At 51.1% G+C, this 20,829-nt stretch overlaps 1 protein-coding gene across 2 annotated transcripts in view; it reads left to right on the top strand.

Moving 5' to 3' along the window:
- Positions 1-18,785, top strand: part of Ube3b (ubiquitin protein ligase E3B) — a 53,480-nt gene extending 34,695 nt beyond the window's left edge. For both annotated transcript variants that reach the window (XM_050121093.1, XM_050121092.1), the window contains exons 20-28: positions 7,964-8,140; positions 8,247-8,357; positions 9,188-9,325; positions 9,581-9,646; positions 10,602-10,660; positions 12,717-12,899; positions 13,106-13,217; positions 16,168-16,260; positions 17,034-18,785. In XM_050121093.1, coding sequence (XP_049977050.1) covers positions 7,964-8,140; positions 8,247-8,357; positions 9,188-9,325; positions 9,581-9,646; positions 10,602-10,660; positions 12,717-12,899; positions 13,106-13,217; positions 16,168-16,260; positions 17,034-17,225 — 1,131 coding nt within the window. In that variant the 3' untranslated portion in view covers positions 17,226-18,785. The remainder of the gene's footprint in view (positions 1-7,963; positions 8,141-8,246; positions 8,358-9,187; positions 9,326-9,580; positions 9,647-10,601; positions 10,661-12,716; positions 12,900-13,105; positions 13,218-16,167; positions 16,261-17,033) is intronic.
- Positions 18,786-20,829: the final 2,044 nt, after the last annotated feature.

The raw sequence follows: 20,829 nt of genomic DNA, 5'->3' as shown, positions 1-20,829 counted from the left end.
ACAGTGGTGACAGTAGCGGCCACCACAGCCTTGGCTGTTCTGTAGTCCAGTCAATGGAAAGGAACTATGGCCACATGGGACTATCAGCACCAGCAGATTCCTGACCAGGGCCCATCGTACCTGTCGCCCATGGCTGATGGTCAGGAGAACCATCCATAGGATGCCCAAGTCGTTCAGGAACCCAAATGGGGCTTTCAATATCCTGTGGAAACACACATGCACTTCCACGCCCCCAAGTGAGAACTGGATCAGGCCCCTTCCATGCTCCAGTCAACACATCCTTCCACTGTGTCATCGGATGAGTAGAGCCACAGGGCTGCCAGTGCTGCTGAGCAGCCAATGTTTGAGTATGTGATTCAAACGTTAGAAAATTTAATATGTATAGAACATTAGAAAGGATAGCCCAGGGAGTACTATACTCTCCCTTTTTTGTTTTGTGAATATAGTCTTTGAGAGTTCGCTGAGCCCATTCTACAATAGCCTGTCCCTGGGGATTGTAAGGAATTCCTGTCTTATGAAGGATGTCATAATTGAAAGCCTTTACTGAAATAAGCTGGTCTGTTGTCCATTTTAATCAATGTTGGGGCCCCATGTAGGCAAAAGCTTGGAGCCAATGGCTTTTTACATCCTTCACCTTTGCCCCTGAATGGGAGGAGACAAAGAGCATGCCTGGATAAGTATCCACAGAAACATGTACAAATCCCAATTTGCCAAAAGATGCCCCATGAGTAACGTCCATCTGCCAGATATGATTGGGCAAAAGGCCCTGAGAATTAACTTGTAGATAAGAAACAGGAGCAAGTTCTGCACACAAAGGACTTGCTTTAACAATCTTAAGAGCTTGCTCCTTAGAAATTTTATATGTGAGCCTCAAAGACGTAACATTAAGATGGACTTTATCATGAACCCACTGGGCGGAGGCCAAGGAATCTTGGGGCAGAGAGATTAAGAGAGCATAGGTCACTTGAACAACCTAAGAGGGCCAGGTAAGCCAGAATGTGCCCAAAGGTGACCAATATAAATCTTATGAGATCTTTTCTACAAAAGTAATTGAATGTTAGTCAACAATTCATGAACTGCAGAGGTACTGGCTATGTTTCCTGCTGTTTCCAAGGGGGAAAGAACCTTAGCAACATATATCCTACTGATAGGCTAACGTATGCTGCACAGGTTCAGCGGTCAGAACTGCCCCCATAGTTTGCAAAGTATCTCTTCCCCACGAATTGAGGGGAAGGTGTTCCAGGACAAATGGTCTAAAAATGCCCTTATAACCTTCCTATTGGGTACTGCACTCTGGAGAACTGGCCATTCATTCCTACCCCCTGTAATGGTAGAGGCTGGTTGTAGAGCCAGGCCATGGGCCAATGTTTTTTATTTTTATTTTTTTTTAATATTTATTTATTTATTATGTATACAATAGTCTGTCTGTGTGTATGCCTGCAAGCCAGAAGAGGGCACCAGACCTCATTACAGATGGTTGTGAGCCACCATGTGGTTGCTGGGAATTGAACTCAGGACCTTTGGAAGAGCAGGCAATGCTCTTAACCACTGAGCCATCTCTCCAGCCCCCCAATGTTTTTTAAAGATCACAGAAGAATCAGTCCCTGTATCCCAAAGACCTTTGAACTTTTTCCCATTGATTGTTAACGTAAGTGTGGGACGGTTATCTAAACCAGAAACCCAAAAAGTTCCAGAGAGTCCTGTGGAGCCAGACCCCTTCCTTCCCTCGTTCTTGTTTTAGGAATGGATTAGTAGAGTGAAAATATTAGTTGAGCTATTCTCGTTCCTTGAGGGATGACAAGGACTCCCACCCCAGCTTCAATCATGATTTTAATTTTTCTAGTATAATCATAGTCTATAATTCCTGGTAAAATTTTAATCCCTTTAAGTGCTGAACTACTTCTTCCCAGGACTGTTCCTATCGACCCCTCTGGAATAGGTCTAAATACTCCAGTCCCCAACGCCTACACACCCATTTGTGGGGTCAATACTGCCCGGGCAGAGACACAGAGGTCCAGTCTGGCACTTCCTAGGGTGCCTCGGACAAGGTCATGGACAGTGAGGTGTTTCTTTGAGGAATGAATCTGATAGGAGCAGCTGGTCCACTTATTGCCCTGTATACTTGCATTTTGGGGGTCCGGGGCAGGCCCCTCCTCCTGTTTCCCTACACAGGAAGGAGAGTTCCTTGAGTGTCAGTTCTAACACGGCACTCATTAGCTCAATGAGCCCCCCTCTGACATTTCGGGCAAATACCTGATCTCTCCTGGGCTGACTACCCGCCCCGCTACTTGCAGGGCAATTCCTTCTAAAATGTCCTGGTTGCCTGCATTGAAAACAAGGCTTTGGTCTAGCTCCACCTCGGCTCCCTCTAAGAGCAATCAAAAATATTTCCATGGGAAATTCTTCTGGCCCTCGCTCTTTCAAAGCTTTTTGAAGGTCAGCTTTTACCTGCTCCCAATCAGTAATATTAACCCCCCTGCCTGTGAAAACAAGGGACTAAGTTCTAAAACCATCTTAATAAACTCTTGTGCTGGCTCAGTTTTAACAGGAGTGCCCTGCTTCTCTGAAAGATCCACCAATTGACCGATGAATACCTGAACAGAATTACTGGCACCCATCTTCAATCCACCCTCACCATCAATCTCTTACAGGCTTGCTGGCCAATCTTCCAAGGGCCATCTCCCAACGTCTCCCCAATTCCCGATCTTGCTGGGAGTCTCCACCTGTAGCGCCTGCACTACGGGATGGTACACGAGCTGGGAACTAGGCTGGAGATTTAAAAACATACAGACACACCGGGCGGTAGTGGCGCACGCCTTTAATCCCAGCACTCGGGAGGCAGAGGCAGGCGGATCTCTGTGAGTTCGAGACCAGCCTGGTCTACAAGAGCTAGTTCCAGGACAGGCTCCAAAACCACAGAGAAACCCTGTCTCGAAAAACCAAAAAAAAAGAAAAAAACAAAAACATACAGACACAGACAGACAGAGACATGGGGACACGGGTCATCTTTGATACAGGAATGCCAAGTTTAGGGTTGGAGAGATGGCTCAGTGGTTAAGAGCACTGGCTGCTCTTCCAGAGGTCCTGAGTTCAATTCCCTGCAACCACATGGTGGCTCACAGTCATCTATAATGAGACTATAATGAGTCACCAGATCTCATTATATGCCTCTCCTGGAATATGGGCATACATGGAGGCAGAATGTTGTATACATAATAAATAAATAAATCTTTAAAAAAAAAAAAAAAAGAATGCCAAGTTTATTGTGCTTCAGGGAAGCTTATATAGAGATCTTTCAGCTGCAGGCCTCACCAGAACCCACTCTCCTGCCATCAAGGTCTTGTGCTCAGAGCAGCTGCAGGCACAGGTAAACAAGCTGTTTTGCTCAGTTCACTCCAGCAGGCAAAGGGTCTGAGGCAGGCAAAGAAAGTCAAGGGGCCAGGGGTCTGCAGCCCCCAACACCTAGGGAAACACAGATTCCTAATACCTCTGTGAGACAAGGGCACAAACAAGCTCATGCAGTGACGGCCCTGCCTCTCCCAGGTCTGTGCTGTCACCATGGTTCTGGCCAGCATGTCCTCAGACTCACTTCTGAGATGTGGTGCAGACAGTGCAGGCTGTACCCTGTCTGAACCATGCAGATACTCATCGCAGAGCTCAAGGGCCTCTGTGGATACAACAGATTCAAGTAAGCCACCCTGTCCGGGCTACCACTCTGTGGCCTCACAAGTTAGAAGTAGCTGCCCTGTCCTTACGCACTTTGTCTCTGTCACAGTTTCACGGTATCTTGATGTGTTTTGAGGTGAGCAGAAAGGTATGTGGAAGCGTACTGTGAAGACATGTCCTCTGGGAAGCAGAAACTAGATCTCACCCTGGCTGTATTTTGAGGGCCTTACTGAGGGCCTAGGATGTGTGTGCCGTCTGTGTGCCACGCATCCCCATAAGCTGATTATCCACAGCCTTGCTGTGTCTGCCGACAGTGCTGGTGACAAGCCACAGTCTTCCTTCTTCTTCTTCTTCTTTTTTTTTTTTTTTTTGGTTGCTTTTGTTTTTTTGAGACAGGGTTTCCTCTGTAACAACCCTGACTGCCCTGGAACTTGCCCTGTAGATCAGGCTGGCCTCTAACCCTTAGAGATTCACCTGCCTCTGCCTCCTGCCTGGCCAGGTCTTCATTTTTCATAGAGCTTAACTCGATTCACTTGTCACGTTGTTCCTCAGACCTTTCGTCATGCTCTGTCCACACTGTCATTTGTGTGTCCTGCCTGTGCGTGGCGGCCACGTCACCAGCCACCTGCATGTGCTATGGCACAGTAGCTCCTCTCGGTCAGCATGTGTGTGCCATTGCTTGCTGGATAACTTATTTAGCTCCCAGCACTTTTGGTTTTCAGGAGCAGTTTAAAAAGTAGCAAGTACAACAATTCGTATCTTTACCTTCTTAAAGGTAAGGATGTAGAGGGTGTGACTTAGTGGTAGAGCACCCGCCTGGCATTTGCAAGGCTCTAAGTACCATCCCCAGCACTGACCAAAAATAGAAACAAGGTCAGGTACAAGCAGGGTTGGCTGGGTGTGCCTCAGTGAATGTTTGAACAAGGAGAAGTCCTATCTGTCACTCCCACTGCTCCAGCCCAGTGCTCTAGGATGTGGCCGTCTGTCAACCTTCATGAGGCAGTGGGCAGCTGTTCACTGATGTTAGCTAACATCAGGCTTTGGTGTTGGGGAAATGGGTGAGCAAGAGGGTGGCTATCAGTCACTCCAAAGATACACATATGCTCCATGTCTCCCGACTTGCCATGTGGACTTGTGAGTTTTTTTGTTTTTTTTTTTTTTAATCTCAATCATTGGCTTTACCAGTGAACACTCAGGAGCCAGATGCTGGATAAAAGCCAGCTAGCTCAGAGGCAGGGGAAGCACCCAGCTGACCTTCCTCCCCATCTAGCATCCCTGAAAAACTTCTTTTCTCCTTTCCATCTCGAACAAACAAAAAACTCTAAATAAATGTCCCTCCCTTCTGCTTCCTCTGTGTCTCTCTCTGTCCTCCTGACTCCCTCTTGCTCTCCATGGCTTTTTCTTATTTACTTCCTGCCATCTGGTTGCTCGCTCTGCCTCTTGACCTATGGTCGCCTTTATTTAATTCTGTTTATAATAAACAGAAAGCTCTGAGATTAAAGGTGTGTGCTAGGGCTGAGCCACGCCACAACTAGAAACAGATTTTTCCAGTAAATAATGTAATCTTGAGGTTCACTGTGTGATCAAATATCGTGCCACATTGAGTTCCAGAGGGTTTAGGATTTTTAAGAGAAGATCCCCAAATTCAGGGCCTTAATGTAAAGCTTCAGACCTGTTACATTGTGAACTAATTAAGTTTTGTCAGGTGCCTTGAGGGCCACGCTGTGGCCACCAGTAGCCTCTGCTTTGACTCCTGTGTTAAAAGTGTCTAGCACTTTCCTCATCAGAACTGGGTATAGCTGCTCTGTCTCTGGAATCTCAATCCTTCCCCATCAGGTATGACCAGCACCCACCTTCTGGAAAAACTGGGAGATGTGGACTGTGGTGTGTGTTGGGAGTGGGGCTCCTTGGCTCCTCCCTCAAGTACCACTGCTGAAGGGACGGTCACCTAGCACCAACTCTGCAGGGATAAATCACCCCTCGGGGGTGTCACAGGAGACAGTCTCTAACTTAGGCAAAGCCCGTGTTCCTCTTTGTGTTCCACGAAAGCATACTGTGTTGTGAACCTGAATTATAATATGAGAGGGCCCTTTATTCCAGGATCCCAGTTCTCACGAGGCTGGGCTTTGCTGTGGACACAGGGGACATCAAGAGCTGATGTCTGACACCTCCCTAGCTTGGATGTGAGGCCACACTTGTAGTGGGTTTCATCATCCTGCACAAATACTCCTTTAGGTGAATTAGTCTTTTGTTGAGTTATTCAGGACTGGGGGAAGCTCGGACATGCCCTTGCCCCTCATCCCTTGTCCTGTCAGGCAGATCTGAGACCACGTGAATCGAGCATGCTCTGGTAGCCAGACCTGCTCACCATCCTCCACTTCAGTGTGTTGGGAAGCCTGAGAGGATGCTGACTCTGTCCTGGGGAGCACGTGTGTGAACCTCACATAACTACAGCAGGGCCCACGGGTCAGGGGTGTGCACCCACAGGGCAGGGGTATGTCTGAGGAGGCTGGTGTGGCTAGGATCAAGCAGGAATGAGTCTATGTCTAGCAGGTTGTTCTTGAGCCCCGCCACATGCAGGCTAAGAACATTGTATGTGTCGTTGTATTAAATCCCCACAATGCCACATGCCTGCTGCCAGGACTTAGAACAAACCAGAGAAGTTCTCAGATCCCCAGGAGCATGCTAGAGCCTCCACCTGTCCTCTGGGTCGGTCATGCCCAGGTGCCGGTTCGCGGTGCTTTTAGTGCTGCCACAGCTGTGAAACAACTTGGTCTCCTGTTTCATTTTAGCTGTTCTCAGGATGGGTGGTTTTGTTTGCTTTCCAGTAGGGTCTCTGTAACTCAGTCTGGTCTCGGACTCACAGTGATTCTGCCTCAGCCTTCTGAGTGCTTGCTTGTGCTTACCTGTCACGTGTGCTTGCCCGCAGCTGGCTTCCTGTTTCCACAGGTGACCTGGGGATAATGAAGGTCATTCTTCCTTGGCTCGCCAACCTTAAGAGTGCCTCTGACAAGACACAGAGACACCAGAGGAGGGACTTGTGCATCACTAAGCATGACAGGAAGGTAGCAAGGGTACCCCAAAATAGGGCTCATGTGCCACCAGGGTGTTCCTTGGCTTTGTGTCAAAGGCAGCCAGGACAGTCCATGAATGGATGAGTAGTTGCCATGGATGTGGTCTGTCATGTCAGCTGAGTGTGGCTGTACTGCTCCAGGATAAGAACCTCAGCACCCAGACACTAGGACACTCTTAGTGACAGTCAGTTGCAAGGGAAACCTCTGCAGATGAGAACCCAGAGGCGTCTGCCTTAGTTAGGTCGCTGTTGCTGTGATCAAACCATGACCAAAAGCAACTTGAGGAGGAAAGGCTTTATTTGGCTGACATATCCTGGATCACAGTCCCTTAAGGAAAAGCAGGGCAGGAACTGAACTTGGGCAGGAACCTGGAGGCAGCAGCGGATGCAGAGGCCACAGGTGGAGAGTTGCTTACTGCCCACGTCCTGCTCAGCCTGCTGTCTTAGAGCTCCCAGAACTGCCAGCCCAAGAATGGCACCACCCAACACAAGCTAAGGAAATAGCCTAAGGGCTTGCCTACTGCCAACCCTTATGGACATAATTTCTTGGGTGAGTTCCCTCCTCAGATGACGATAGCTTTTATCAGGGTGACAGAAAACTAGGCAGCACCTGTGTTTGAGTAGACTGGGAGCGTGTGTGTGGCACTCTGGATAGGAGACACCCTGTTCTTAGCCTTGAGCCGAGTTGTACTTCCTGTTCTTAGCCTTGAGCCGAGGCTCACACCGGGGGCCTGGCGTGCGCCGAGTTCTCCCAGCGCTGTTCCTACCTGTGTACAGACCCAGTGTCACTGCTGCACCGGGGCTTTGGGCCCCGCCTTGTCTACCGCCACCGTATTTCTGCTGCGAGGGGTGCTTTCTGGTACAAAAAGCCGGCCCAATTGCCCCCTCCCCACAGTTGCCTTCAGCACCAGGGCCTGGGTTTTCGTTTTACTCTGTCTTTAAGCCTGACTCTTACATGAGCTAAAAGATACTCTGACCATTAAAGAAGGGAGAGAGCTTCATCTTGTTCCAGATTCCTCCACCTTTGGTGGCCAGCGCTAGCACAACTCTTTCTAATTTACCCCATCTGACTCTCTGTCCTCCTGGGGGCAGTCTCCTCGTGCCAAGGAGTGCGAAGCCATATCCATCAAATGTCCTCCTGTGGGCCGGTGTCCTGACTTGCGTGATTAGACTCCTGGGTTTGCGGACGCGGCGCTCCTCACAGTTGAAATTCTGTCTTGGAAGGATGGCTACGAGCAGCTCCGGCAGCTTTCCCAGCATGCCATGAAGGGTGTAATCCGAGTGAAGTTTGTCAATGACCTTGGGGTGGACGAAGCCGGCATCGACCAGGACGGAGTCTTTAAGGAGTTTTTGGAGGAGATCATCAAGAGGGTATTTGATCCAGCACTCAATCTGTTCAAGGTGGGCAAGGGGACACCCACGGGGCTGGCAGCAGTCAGACACAGAGAACCCATGTGGAGTAAGGTAGCCCCTTAACTCCCACCTCTCCTGTCCTTTCTCCTGACAGACAACCAGTGGAGATGAGAGGCTGTACCCCTCACCCACATCCTACATCCACGAGAATTACCTGCAGCTCTTCGAGTTTGTGGGGAAGATGCTGGGAAAGGCTGTATATGAGGTAGGCCCTCAGAGGGGCATGCGACAAACTGAAGTGATGCCCAGGAACTGGGCATGGTGGCGCACCCTGTAATCCCAGCACTCAGGAGGCAGAGGCTGGAATCTCTGTGTGTTCAAGGCCAGCCTGGTCTATAGAGTGAGTTCCAGGACAGCCAGGGCTACACAGAGAGACCCCTGTCTGAAAGCCACGCAGTGACACGTGAGAGACGGCATGCACGTCGTCTGTTTTGTGGGTGGAGCCAGAACTCCACGTGCTTGCTTAGCAATTTCTGCCGCTGACACCCCAGCCCAGTGCTGGAATCTGGCATCTGAGTGGCAACTTCAGAACAAAACGGAGGTTTCTGGGAGTCAGCAGATGAGAGCAGAAAGATAGTTGTGGCCAGCAATGCAGTGGGCACCTTCCTCCTATGAGCCTGTTACTTCTTTGGTAAAGTGGGCATAGGAAAAGCTGTGTGATTGAGTTGTCATCCCTGGTGAGGGCCATACCATGGCACTAGGTCCACATCTCAGGTCTGTTGTGGCTTCTGCTCCTTCAGCTCACGGGTCAAGGTAGTTGGGGCTTCTTTGGGCATCAGGGGAGTCCCTCACAACTCCTGGTATCTGGCCATGGACACTCAGGATATGAGCTGCTGAGCTGAGGCCTCACCCCTGCGCTACATGGATCCAGGGTCTGTGCCCAAGACCGTTGCTCTCCAGATCCCTAGGTCGTTTCTTAGATGGCGGGAGGTACAGCTCCAGACTGATATGTAGGCACCACTGGTGGCCTCAGGCTGCACCTACAGGCCAAGCTGCCTGGCCGATAGCTGAGTTCTGCTCTCCTGGTTTTTCTAGGGGATCGTGGTGGACGTACCCTTTGCCTCTTTCTTCCTGAGCCAGATGCTTGGGCACCACCACAGCATCTTCTACAGTTCTGTGGATGAGCTCCCGTCGCTGGACTCAGAGTTCTATAAAAACCTCACCTCTATCAAGGTCAGTGCTGAGCACCAGTGTGAAACCACAGCCAACAACACCAGCTAGGGTACACCTTTCCAGTCACTGAGACCTGGAGCGTGCCTACCCCTCCCCTCTGGTCCCTCTCCCAGCTGAGGCTCACAGCCTCCTCCATCCACATGACAAGGGACCTCTGCCGGAAGGTGGGGCCCGTAGCTGTCCGTGGCCTCTCAAGGAGGGAAGACCTCCACCTCTACCCATACAAGCTCCAGTGCTTTCTCTCTGTTTCCTCAGCGCTATGATGGGGACATCGCTGACCTCGGGCTGACACTGTCTTACGATGAAGATGTCATGGGTCAGGTATGTGAGCTGATCTGGCAGACTTCTTCCAGTCTTTAGACCTGCCAATTTATGTACTTTCCCTCAGCAGTCTGCCCCTGAGGATCTGTCTGTCGCCTGGCCAGGAGGGAGGCTTTCCTGTTTCTTCTCTGCCAGCCTGGCCTTTTGCATGCCTACCTCAGCCAGCTCCTACAGAGCCTATGCTTTGCCTGTGTCACATCTTGGGAGTTGAGGCAGTGTCTGCCTCCACCCAGCCTTCCTGTTCTAGTGTGTGACAAGCTGTGAGCCTCAGTTTGGAAATCCTTGCTGAGGACTGGCCATATAAATGGCGGTTTCTGACTTGATGTGGAGGGACAGCACCTGAGGAGAAGTTCCCCTAGGGATGTCACATCCTTGTTACAGTGTCATCAGGAACAGAGGAGAAAATGACTCTCCATGTCCTCTGCCCCCTCCTCGTAGGTCCCTGCAGGAGGCTCTCTGTCCATGTAGCCTGAGGTCTGCTCTGGAGAAACCCTGAGCAGGTTGGTGCAGAGCTGGCTGCTCAAACTCAGCCTGCATCCCCTCAAAGGTTATCCAATGTCTAAAGCACCTGCAGTGCCTGACCTGGAGTGCGTATGCACGTGTACATGAGTGTGTGTGCACGTGTGCACGTGTGTGTTGCAGAGATGATACTGTGTCTCTTGCAATATAATCTTGTCCCCCAATAAGTTCATGCTCTGATGGAATTTTTAGGTAGCCATATTCCAGGTTCTTAGTTCCCAGCGAATGTTGACTTCCACTGCTGCGCAGTCTTAGTGCACATGTTTGGACAAGGATTAGATGAGAAACCTTTTCTGCTTGTTGATGTTTTGGCCCTGAGATTTTATTAAAAAATAAAAAAGATCATTCTCAAACACATAGCATCCTAATTCCGTCATTTTTGTGGTCAGCTTCTCTGTTAGAACTCTATAGTAATCACTCCCGTCTTCTTCCCCAGCTTGTCTGCCATGAGCTGGTTCCTGGAGGGAAGACTATTCCTGTTACCAATGAAAATAAGTGAGTATAGAAGCCGGCACTTAAGGTCAGCACTTGAGAAGACTCACTTCATTCTGGTTCTCCGGAATTAGGCTGAGAATTTATTAAGATAGATTGAGGTGGAAAGAGACCATAAATACCATAATGGGATTTCCTGGTTATAGTTCATAGGCTGGAATTGTATTAAGTTCAATTTGCAAAATAAGAGTGGATGGTTTTACTGTTTGCAAAATCACTTGGAAGGTCAGAGGCACTGGCCACTGTTCTTAGGAGTGTAGTGACAGCCCCACTGAGACACGAGGGCAGGCGAGCAGGGACACTGGAGGATGACTGTGTGTTCTCAGGAAGACAGTGTGAATGCAGATGTGGCAGATGTGCACTTATGGTGGGGGGGCTGCCAAGGCGCAGCAGCTCTGTCACAGATAATCACAGAACTTGGCAAAAGGGGGCGTTGGGCCTCTTGTCAGTTTTCTGCCACCCCTACTTGGGATTTGAACTGTTTTGTTTGTTTGTTTGTTTTTGTTTTTGTTTTTTTTGGTTTTGGGTTTTTTTTTTTTTTTGTTTTTTCGAGACAGGGTTTCTCTGTGGTTTTGGAGCCTGTCCTGGAACTAGCTCTTGTAGACCAGGATGATCTCAAACTCACAGAGATCCGCCTGCCTCTGCCTCCCAAGTGCTGAAATTAAAGGCGTGCGCCACCACCACCCGGCAATTTGAACTGTTTGTCTGAGCGTTCATCTGGACAAGGACAAATGAGTCGTCTGGTCCCAGTGCAGTGCTCCTGCACCCTGTACCTCTGGTCAGCTAGTCTGGTAGCCAGTGTGTTTCGGGAGCTTTGTGTTTTAACGTTAGCAATCAGACGAACAGACAGTGCTCAGCAGAGTCCCGACACGTCAGTGCTGCCCTGTAGCCACATGGCATTGGTCTGAAAACTTAGAATAAAGCACGGCCCGCAGAGAAGAGATGGCTGGGGTTTGGGTCTTGATGCAGTGCTACGAAGTCCTGGGCCTACATGTGTGTGACGTGTGACTGTTCCTCACGGGCAGTGTGTGACCTGTGACTGTCCCCACGGGCAGTGTGTGACGTGTGACTGTTCCTCACGGGCAGTGTGTGACCTGTGACTGTCCCCACGGGCAGTGTGTGACGTGTGACTGTCCCCACGGGCAGTGTGTAAAATAATGTGTAGAACAGTTTCTGAGACGTCTAGCTGAAAGGGGTCATAAACTTTGGACAGCAGATATGGTGCATGTCCTGTAGCTCCTGCTCACCTCCCAGGGACTCCACCTCTTCTATGGGAGCTGTGGAAAAGGGTAATGGTGTACGAGCATGTGTGCGGGAGGGGGGGGGGTGTTAGAAAACGTGTGTTCACACAGGCTGAAAGGCCAGGGGAGATCAATCTACGCAGACTGAAGGACCAGGGAGGTGAGTTCGTGGACACTGAAGCGTCAGGGGAGGTGATATATGCAGGCTAAAGGACCAGGGATGTGAGACTATGCAGGATTTGCTCAAACAAGATTCTTTCTTATCCTGCCATGAAGCCTTAATAGAAACTCATGTCATAACTCTGGCCTATGGTGAAACCTCAGAATATGGCAAGGATACCTGGTTCTGTCCTTGACCCAGGCTCCCAGCAGTTCCTGTTTACCCCCTTGGAATAATCCAGCTGCATTTTCGGAGAATGTGAGCCCACCTAGCACCCTAGGCTCTAGTGAACTTTGACTGTGAAGTTGTTGGAGCTCTAAGCTGTGTCCTTGAAAGTGATCAATTGGGACTCACCTGTGCAAGTGACTCCAGCTCCTGAGAACATGGGGGGTCATCACAGGGCGTTACATTGGGGGCTGTGAGGACAAGTGAACAAGGTCGTGCCTTGGACACTTGATGCTGTCATGGTGACGCACAGTGTGTGACTTGGGAGTCACCATCGTGGGTATCATCGTCGTTGTTCTGGTAGATGCTGCAGTGTGGTTTTTTTTTGTTGTTTTGGAAAATGGTTCAAAAGTGTTAGGCTTATCTCTTAGCCCATTTGGCAGCAGCCTGTCCTGGACTATTAGTTCCATTGTTCCTCTTTCTTGTTAAACAGAATTAGCTACATCCATCTGATGGCACATTTTCGGATGCACACGCAGATCAAAAACCAGACAGCTGCTCTCATTAGTGGCTTCCGTTCCATTATTAAGCCCGAGTGGATCCGAATGTTCTCTACCCCTGAGCTTCAGCGTCTCATCTCTGGGGACAACGCGGAGATCGATCTGGAAGATTTAAAGTAAGGGGCAGTGAGAAGGGAAGGGTGACGTGCTCAGCCAGGAGGACAGCTGTTCCCCTCGCTGGACTTCTAATGCAGAGTTATTCTGGGAGCCCCTGCCCAGTTAGCATCCCGAGGATGAGGCCGTGCCATGTGAACTTGTACTGCCTGTACCCATGAGTGTTAGCACACGCTGAGCCCCTCCCCCTCCCTTGGATTGCTTTCAGGAAGCACACTGTGTACTACGGAGGTTTTCATGGCAGTCACAGAGTCATCATCTGGCTCTGGGATATTCTGGCTTCCGACTTCACGCCTGATGAAAGAGCCATGTTCCTGAAGGTATCTTGTTCACAACCTCTGTGCGTTCCTGAGCATGCGCAGTCCTCGGGCCACTCTGTAATTCACACTGAACACAGTAGGGTTATCAGAGGGTCACACAGTGCCAGCGTAGCCTTGCTCCTGTGTCAAAAGCTGAGGAACCAGAGAGGGGCTGGAGAGACAGAGCCTGCTCCTCATGTGGGGCAGGGCCCCGTGTACCACTGTGCTCCACCCTTGCCACCTTCAGTACTGCCTCATTACTTTAAGAAAACAGTGGCGCACACCTTTAATCCCAGCACTTGGGAGGCAGAGACAGGCAGAGCTCTGAGTTTGAGGCCAACATGGTCTACATAGTAAGTTCCAGGACAACCTGGGCTACACAGAGAAATCCTGTCTCAAAAGAAGGAAAGAGGGAGGGAGGGAGGGAGGGAGGGAGGGAGGGAGGGAGGGAGGGAGGGAGGACAGACTATCCTAAATATTACTCCATTGTAGAGCACTACCCCCAGTAGTATCACACCCACTTGCACAGCCAACAGCATCCCGAGGAAACACAGTTGTCTAGGCTGAATGCTTTGAGGGAGTACAGGTATTGAGTCAGGTTCTCTCTGTGTGGCCCAGGCAGGACTTCATAGCCTAGCCTACTTCAGACTTTGGGTAGTCCTCCTGCCTCAGCATCTTGAGTACTGGAATTCCATGTGTGGCCTTTATGTTTGGCTTATTTTTACTTTCTCAAATATAGCATCTTTGTTAACTGTTTCCTGCCCTAGTGTCAGTGATGTTCCTGGGTGTCACTGGTTTTGCTGAATGACCTCCACAGAGTGTAGGCATTCATAGGACACTGAGGCACACACATGCCTGTCTCTGTTATGTGTGGGTAGATCGTCATTAAAATGCACCGTCATTGTGCCGCCTGCTTTCTCTCTGAAAAGACATAGTCCAGGAGTACATTTTAGCGCCTTGGAATCTCTTCCCTAAGGCCTCCTGGCTGGCTCGTGCGCTTTCTCCCTCTCTCCCTCCCTCTCTCCCTCCCTCTCTCTCTCCCTCTCTCCCTCCCTCCCTCTCTCCAGGCAAGGTCTCATATGTCCCAACATGCTCTCAGATTTGCCACGTAACCTGTAGCCAAGGATGACCTTGAAGTCCTGATCCTCCTCTGTCTACCTCTGAGAGCTGATGTTACAAATGCGGCCATCACGCCCAGCTTATACTCTTGTTCTGTGTGACCGCTTTTGTGAAGACCAACAGCTGGTCTTCTTCCTTGCTGCCAATCTGAATTCAGTTCCCTTCTGCTAAGGAAGCCTTCACCTATTCCAGTCCAACCAGTGTATACACGGGCTCCACTCTCACAGGTCTCCAGGGGTGCAGGGGCATTTGTTGCAATAAGTGGTTCTGGAAGCATCAGTTGGTTTTCCCAGCAGTGCACCACCTGGGCAAAGCAGGCTGCTGTTTGTGAGGTTGCATGCCCTGCTTCCTAGAGAGCAGTGCAAATGGCTCACACTTGAACAGTCACCTGCCCGTGTAACAAATGAGTCTGAGTCTTGGGTCACCACTGTCACCAGACCTGCATTGTTATACACCTGCCTTCTCTGACTGCACAGGCTCCAGTGCCAGCTGCAAATGTGTAAATTCTCACATGAGAGGATATGACTGTGTTGCTTTTAAATGTATTGAGAGCTAATGTTCCCCGCTCCCTCTGGTCAGCCCCAGTTTGCAAAGTTAAACATGTTAGAGCAGCAACATAGTAACTTTTTAAAACATTTATTTTATTTTTACTGGTGTGTATATGTCTGTGTAAGTATATGCTATGTGTATGTTAGTGCCCTCAGTGGCCCATTAAGTTACAGGAAGTTGTGAGCTTCCTGACAGGGAATCAAACTCGGGTCCTCAGGAAGAGCAGCCAGTGCTCCTATAACCACTGAACCATCTGTCCAGTTCCAGGAATATAGTGACTTATTAAAAACCTTTTGAAACATAATACATAAAGTCATCTAGCCATTATAACATCATTTAAGTGGTCATCTTACATTAGCTACCGAATTTCAGAGCCAGGCTTAGAATTCTGTCTCTTAGAAAAACAAAAAACAGCATGTGTTTGGTTACTGCCGAGTTAAAGCAGGGATTTCCTGGGTCTTCCCTTTGAGGCTGACCTGTGAGTTTCTGGTGTGGTCAGATACCCGTGTCTGGAGCAAGCGCATCTGAAACGAAAGGCAGGGGCTGTGTTTGCAGAGTGCCAGGAGTGCATTTGGCTGCTGAGAAGCGTGGCTGCTGCCTACAGGCTCCATATCCAGTGTCCCACATCCCACACCTTGGTCCCCACAGCCTGACTGGCTTGAAACCTGGCTTTTCTTTTCTCAGCATGCTGGTTGCTGCCGAGTCTCCTGCAGACCCAGCCCACAGGATGCTCTGTGTGTATGTAAGACAGCAAGCAGTGCCAGTGCATGAGTCATGGGTTCAAGCTGCCCTGGACTCACTGACTCCAGGCCTCGGCTCATGAGTGCCTCTAGTGTCTGCTCACCCAAGCCCCCTCGGATGTTGCCAGTGCTGTCCTCCCTGAGGACAGATGCCGCTAATCTGTTCCTGCTGCTGCTTACTAGGTGACAGCGCAGGGAGACCCACTCTGAACTCTGGGTCCTGAACAACAGGAGCTGAAGGGCATCTTCAGCTGCAGTTTCAGTAGGAAGCCAGTGTGACTGGAGGAACGCCTGTGTCAGACAGTAGTGTAAAAAGGAGATCTGTCTCGTGGAATGTCCCCCAGCTGCCCTACAAGCCATCAGTCTTGTACGATGGGCCACATTTTTCCAGAGAGTGGCACCCTTGAGACACGTGGTGTGTTCTGGGCATGTGTTGGGAAAGCCCTCCCTGTCAGCCCTAGTTCTAGTGAAAGATCAGTGAACAGCACACGGAGGGAGAAGAGCCCAGCATGGCAGCAGGAGCAAAACCCCTACTGTCCCACTGACCCCACTTTGTATTGCAGTTTGTGACCAGCTGCTCCCGGCCCCCACTCCTAGGATTCGCCTACCTCAAGCCTCCGTTCTCCATCCGCTGTGTGGAAGTGTCAGATGACCAGGTAACTAAAGCCACGTCCTTTCCTTCTTTCCCTTCTGCCCAGTCCTCTGTGTGCCCATCCTATACCCCACACCCCTGCCTACATGGTTCTCAGGGCATGAAAGCCGCCCACAGCGGGCACAGCAGACCCGGGTCAGTGGGCTCTCGGCACTCTTACCTGTGAGTTCCCTCCTTGAGAAAGGCCGGGGAGTGAGTGTGTAATTAGGATGCTCTTTTCATGGCTGCTGATCTGTCAAGGTTCAAGGTCTGAGAGGCAGGGTCAGCGAGGGTGCCGCTCAGGATAAGGGCAAATCCAGGTCTGCTTCCCAGATCCTCCCCTGCTGGCCATGCACACCTGGAAAGCTGCCTGTGGTCTGCAGGTTAAAGGAGAATTTCCTAGGATTCTTGTGCCCAGTGTGTTACGAGCCTGCCCTGTGCAGGCCTGCTGGTCTCTGTGTCCCTGCCTCACCACCTCTTTTCTGACTGCACTCCCTCAGTCAAACACTAGGTGGCCCTCCACCTCCAGACTTCAGGAAGAATTGAGCCAAGTGCTAGTCGGCCACGGGCCATGGTACTTGCAGTCAGAGAAGGGGTGTTAGGCGGCCTTAGGTAACTGGTAAGTGTCCATTAGCCAGGAGGCCCCTTGTCTGAGGTTTCCTAGCACAGGACTCCCATGTGAGTGCTCAGAGCACCGAGTGTCCCCCTCAGCCTCTCAGGCCACTGTCCCCAGCTGGGCTTCACTGTGTGCACCTACATTGACACCTTCTGAGCCACAGCTGTGGTGTGTGCTTGCAGGACACTGGGGATACCCTGGGCAGTGTCCTCAGGGGCTTCTTCACCATCCGCAAGCGGGAGCCAGGTGGACGCCTGCCCACCTCTTCCACTTGCTTCAACCTGCTCAAGCTGCCCAACTACAGCAAGAAAAGCGTCCTCCGAGAGAAACTGCGCTACGCCATCAGCATGAACACAGGCTTCGAGCTCTCCTAGCCCAGCCCGTCTCACCCACCTGCCCTTGAGAGCGCCCAGACTACAGAGTCCTTCAGCCCCTGGAGCAGCTGCTCCCAGGAGTGTGGCCAGCTTACTTGAGTCCTCAGACCCCTCAATAGCCATGAGATGCCCAAGCTTGGGGATGCTGCACAGCGCACTCAGTGTGCTGGGGGTGCCGTGAAAAATAAGCTCCTGCCCCTCCCACGTGCCCTCTTTCTGCCTTCTGGGGCCTAAAACCTGGGCCTAGCGATCGCAGAGAAGCTCCTGGTAGTTCTGTGAGGCTCTCTTCCTTTGCCCTCTGAGTACACAAAGTCTGTGCCTGCGAGCTCCTCCTTCCATTCTGAAAACTCAGGTAAGGCCTTGCCAAGCCTCTATGCACAGCAGAGTCCCTGCCTCTACCCTGCCCACAGCAGCCTCTTCCCAGGCAATCAAACCCAGCTCCTGCCAGGGAGGCTGCTGAGCTCAGTCAGGTCTCTCTTACGGGGAACAGGTGTTCCACACCACAGCCCTCCCTCCCAAGTCCTCAGCAGGCCACGCTGTCAGGGAACCCTTGCTGTCAGTACCTGGCCTGTGCATGGTGTCCTAGCTTGGGAGAGAACCTTGTCACCCCTGGAGAGCTGCCCAATTTCTGGGGTGCCCAGAACTTACTGGATCTGCATATCTGCCCGCCTCGTTACCTTATGGAGAACACAAGAGCCTGCAATGCCCAGCATCTGGGCAGTGCTTTGCTCTGGGAACTGCAAAGCCCATCCCTTGGCAAGGGACCCCTTTGCACTGACTGGCCCAGAAGGCTGCGGGTGTATCCCCCACACCTCTGCACCACCTCTGTTGGCTCTGCTCCTTTTTAGGTTTGGACTTCATCCTGTTTTCCCACCCATTGTGCTCCTGGCCCTCTTTTCCTCTTTATCCTAAGAACTTTCTCCAGGTTCAGGATGCCGAGGCAGAGGCTCTGGGCTCAGTGATCTGGTGACAGCCATGTGCCTCTTGTCTCATCAAATTCTTGCATCCCTCCTCCACTCTGTGGAGCCAGCTTAGGGCTATAGCGCTCAAAGAAAGGAGACACCTTCCATCAGGAACCTGCACACTGTGGGAAAGTGGGCACGCTCTGTTCCCACTTCAGCAAGAAACTGGCTGGAAGCCTGGGTAAGGCCCCAGGCTTCTGGAGATCACTTGGATGGAAGGATGGCAAGGTCCCTGGAAGACGTCTGGCAGCCGTGTGTGTGCTCAGCGTGCCCACAGACTCGTGTGCTCCGTGCACAGCTACACGAATAACATGGAGCCTGAGAACCCCAGCAGGACATGGGGAGAGAGTGGTTAAGAACACCAGTATCAACTTGACCTGTTTGGTTTTGACCTAGGGTTGTCTGTAGTTCACTTCGAGCCTGTTTTCCAGCAGTTATGACATCACACTAGCCAAGCACCAAGTCTGTGTCATAGCCGGTGTTCACTGGCACCCCATCGACTCTTGGTGGCTCCAAAAAAGGAGTGGGGTTTTTGTTATTGTAGGTAACTTATGGACTAAGACTTGTCAGGGCTGTATTAAATTTGTACTTGAGCATATGGTGGCTCTGCCCTGATTTGTACTCAGGCCTATGTCTGGATGACTCAGGTCACATCAGGCACCCACAGTACCAGAAAGACACAGGGTGTTTTGACAGACATCCTGGCTTCAGCAGTGAGTCGGGAGAGCTGGGCAGTTGTCACACGTGCCCAGGTTTTTTTTTTTTTCAAAAGTGGAATTTCAGAGACACATCTCCAGAGCTGGTCTCCTTCTGCCTCCTTCCTACAGGTGGTAGCACCAGGATTGCATACATGGCTTTGAAGTTTATGACTTACATTGTACCTACAAAAGCCAGCTTGCTTGATGGGGAAAGACCAGATATGTCTCTTGCTTGGGATATCTCTAACACCCCAGGGTCCCCACTAACATAAAAATGTTGCAAAGCCCCAAAGACACACCGTCTGCCTGCTATGTGTATATGCCCAGCTGAAACTAAAGCCTGGCTCTGGTACAGGTTTTAGAACTGAGGCTGGTGTAAAAGGCTAGCTTGAGTAAGGGAAGCAAGCAGGATTGTTGGCTAGGCTGGCAGGGCCTGAGTGAAGTCTGCGACACCCTGGTATCCACTGCTGCTGGCAGTGGCGAAGCCATCGGCTTTTGTCCTGCTGTACTGCTACAAGTAGAGGTTGGGCAGGCACCGAGCTCCCCTAAGTTTGGCCAGGGTCTGGATCCAGTGCACCCTAGTTTGTGTGGGTACCATATCTCCGCTGCTTGAATGCTAGGGCCACAGGTTCGAATCACACCTCAGTGGACTTGCTCAGACCGACGGCAAGACTGGAAAGTGGTTCGTCGCATGGGCTGCAGGGTCAGACTCCTGACCCTGAGTCCCGGGAGCCCAGTTCACACTATGTGCTATGTGCTGAGAAGCAGTGTGGCAAGAGCATGAGCTGTCCTGGACCTGGCTCAGGATTCGCTTCTAGCTGGCAGTCTCCTGTTTTCCTCACCTGTCACTCTGGGGAGTCAGGGCTAAGTCGGGCAGAGTGGCAAACATCTATAATCCCAGAACCTGAGAGCCAGCCTGGGATAAACAGCAGAAGTGGACGCGAGCCACAAGAACCAAACAAACCCAAGAAGCCAGGACTACCGCAGGCCTGATGAGGCTCTCTGACCAAGCTTCCAGAGTGGCTTCTGTCCCTCACAGAGTGGACCTGCCATTTCATACAGTTTACACAGGCTGGGGACTCATCTATGTGGGACAGTGCCTCAGCAAAAGATGCTTCAGCTAGCACAGGACTGACCCGAGGTGTTTGCACGCCTGTGCGTCTCCAGGAGCTGGGCTTTGCTCCCACACCAGTGTTAGACCAATGTTGGAGAGGCTGCATCAGGACCTAGGACAGGCCAGCAGTCCCCAGCCCTTGGCACATGGTTCCTAATGAAATAATTTCCTCATTGTTGTCTTGACAGTCAACGCTGGTGACAAGCATATGTGTAACAGATGGAGTAGCTCGGGGGCCTGGGCTGAGGGCTTAGCCATCCATCCATGCCACAGGGCTCATGTCCCAACTCTGCCACCCACCAACTGGGAGCTTGGGCCAAGTTCCCTTGCTTCTTGGAGCTGAAGTTTCCCCTCCCAGGCAGCAGAGAAAGAGCTGAGGGGCCCTGATCACCTGTGGACAGCCGTTGATTCCTGGTGGCTGGAGAGAGTTGGTATTTCCTCTAGAGTTTCTTTGTCCTTTAAACTCCTGGGTAGGAGAAATCGCTGTCAACAGACATCCCAGAGATTGCTGCTGGGCCAAACAGTGCCACTGCCCCTGAGCCAGAGCCCTTGCTGCACCCCATACCTCCACCACACTCACCAGACAATGCCTCTGGCTTGGGCACTGTGGGTGCCTTTCCTTCGTTCTTCCCTTAGACAGGGAGTAGGGGATGCTGGGGAGGGGATATCAGAACACCACGTGGTTTGAAGCATGGACAAGGCTGGGGCTCAAGCAGGGAGAATACAGTGCTGAACTTGGCCTTAGACATACTCAGGTCATCCAGCTGACCCTGGGCAATGTCTAATCCTTGGCTTCATCCGGGCTCCCATGAACCCCAAAATCTGCTCCT

Source organism: Alexandromys fortis, unplaced genomic scaffold (genome assembly GCF_014885135.2).
Source record: "Alexandromys fortis isolate MF-2015 unplaced genomic scaffold, M_Fortis_MF-2015_v1.1 scaffold_197, whole genome shotgun sequence".
Taxonomy (NCBI): Eukaryota; Metazoa; Chordata; class Mammalia; order Rodentia; family Cricetidae; genus Alexandromys; species Alexandromys fortis.
The sequence above is the reverse complement of the archived record's forward strand: the minus strand, read 5'-3'. Positions and strand labels throughout refer to the sequence as shown.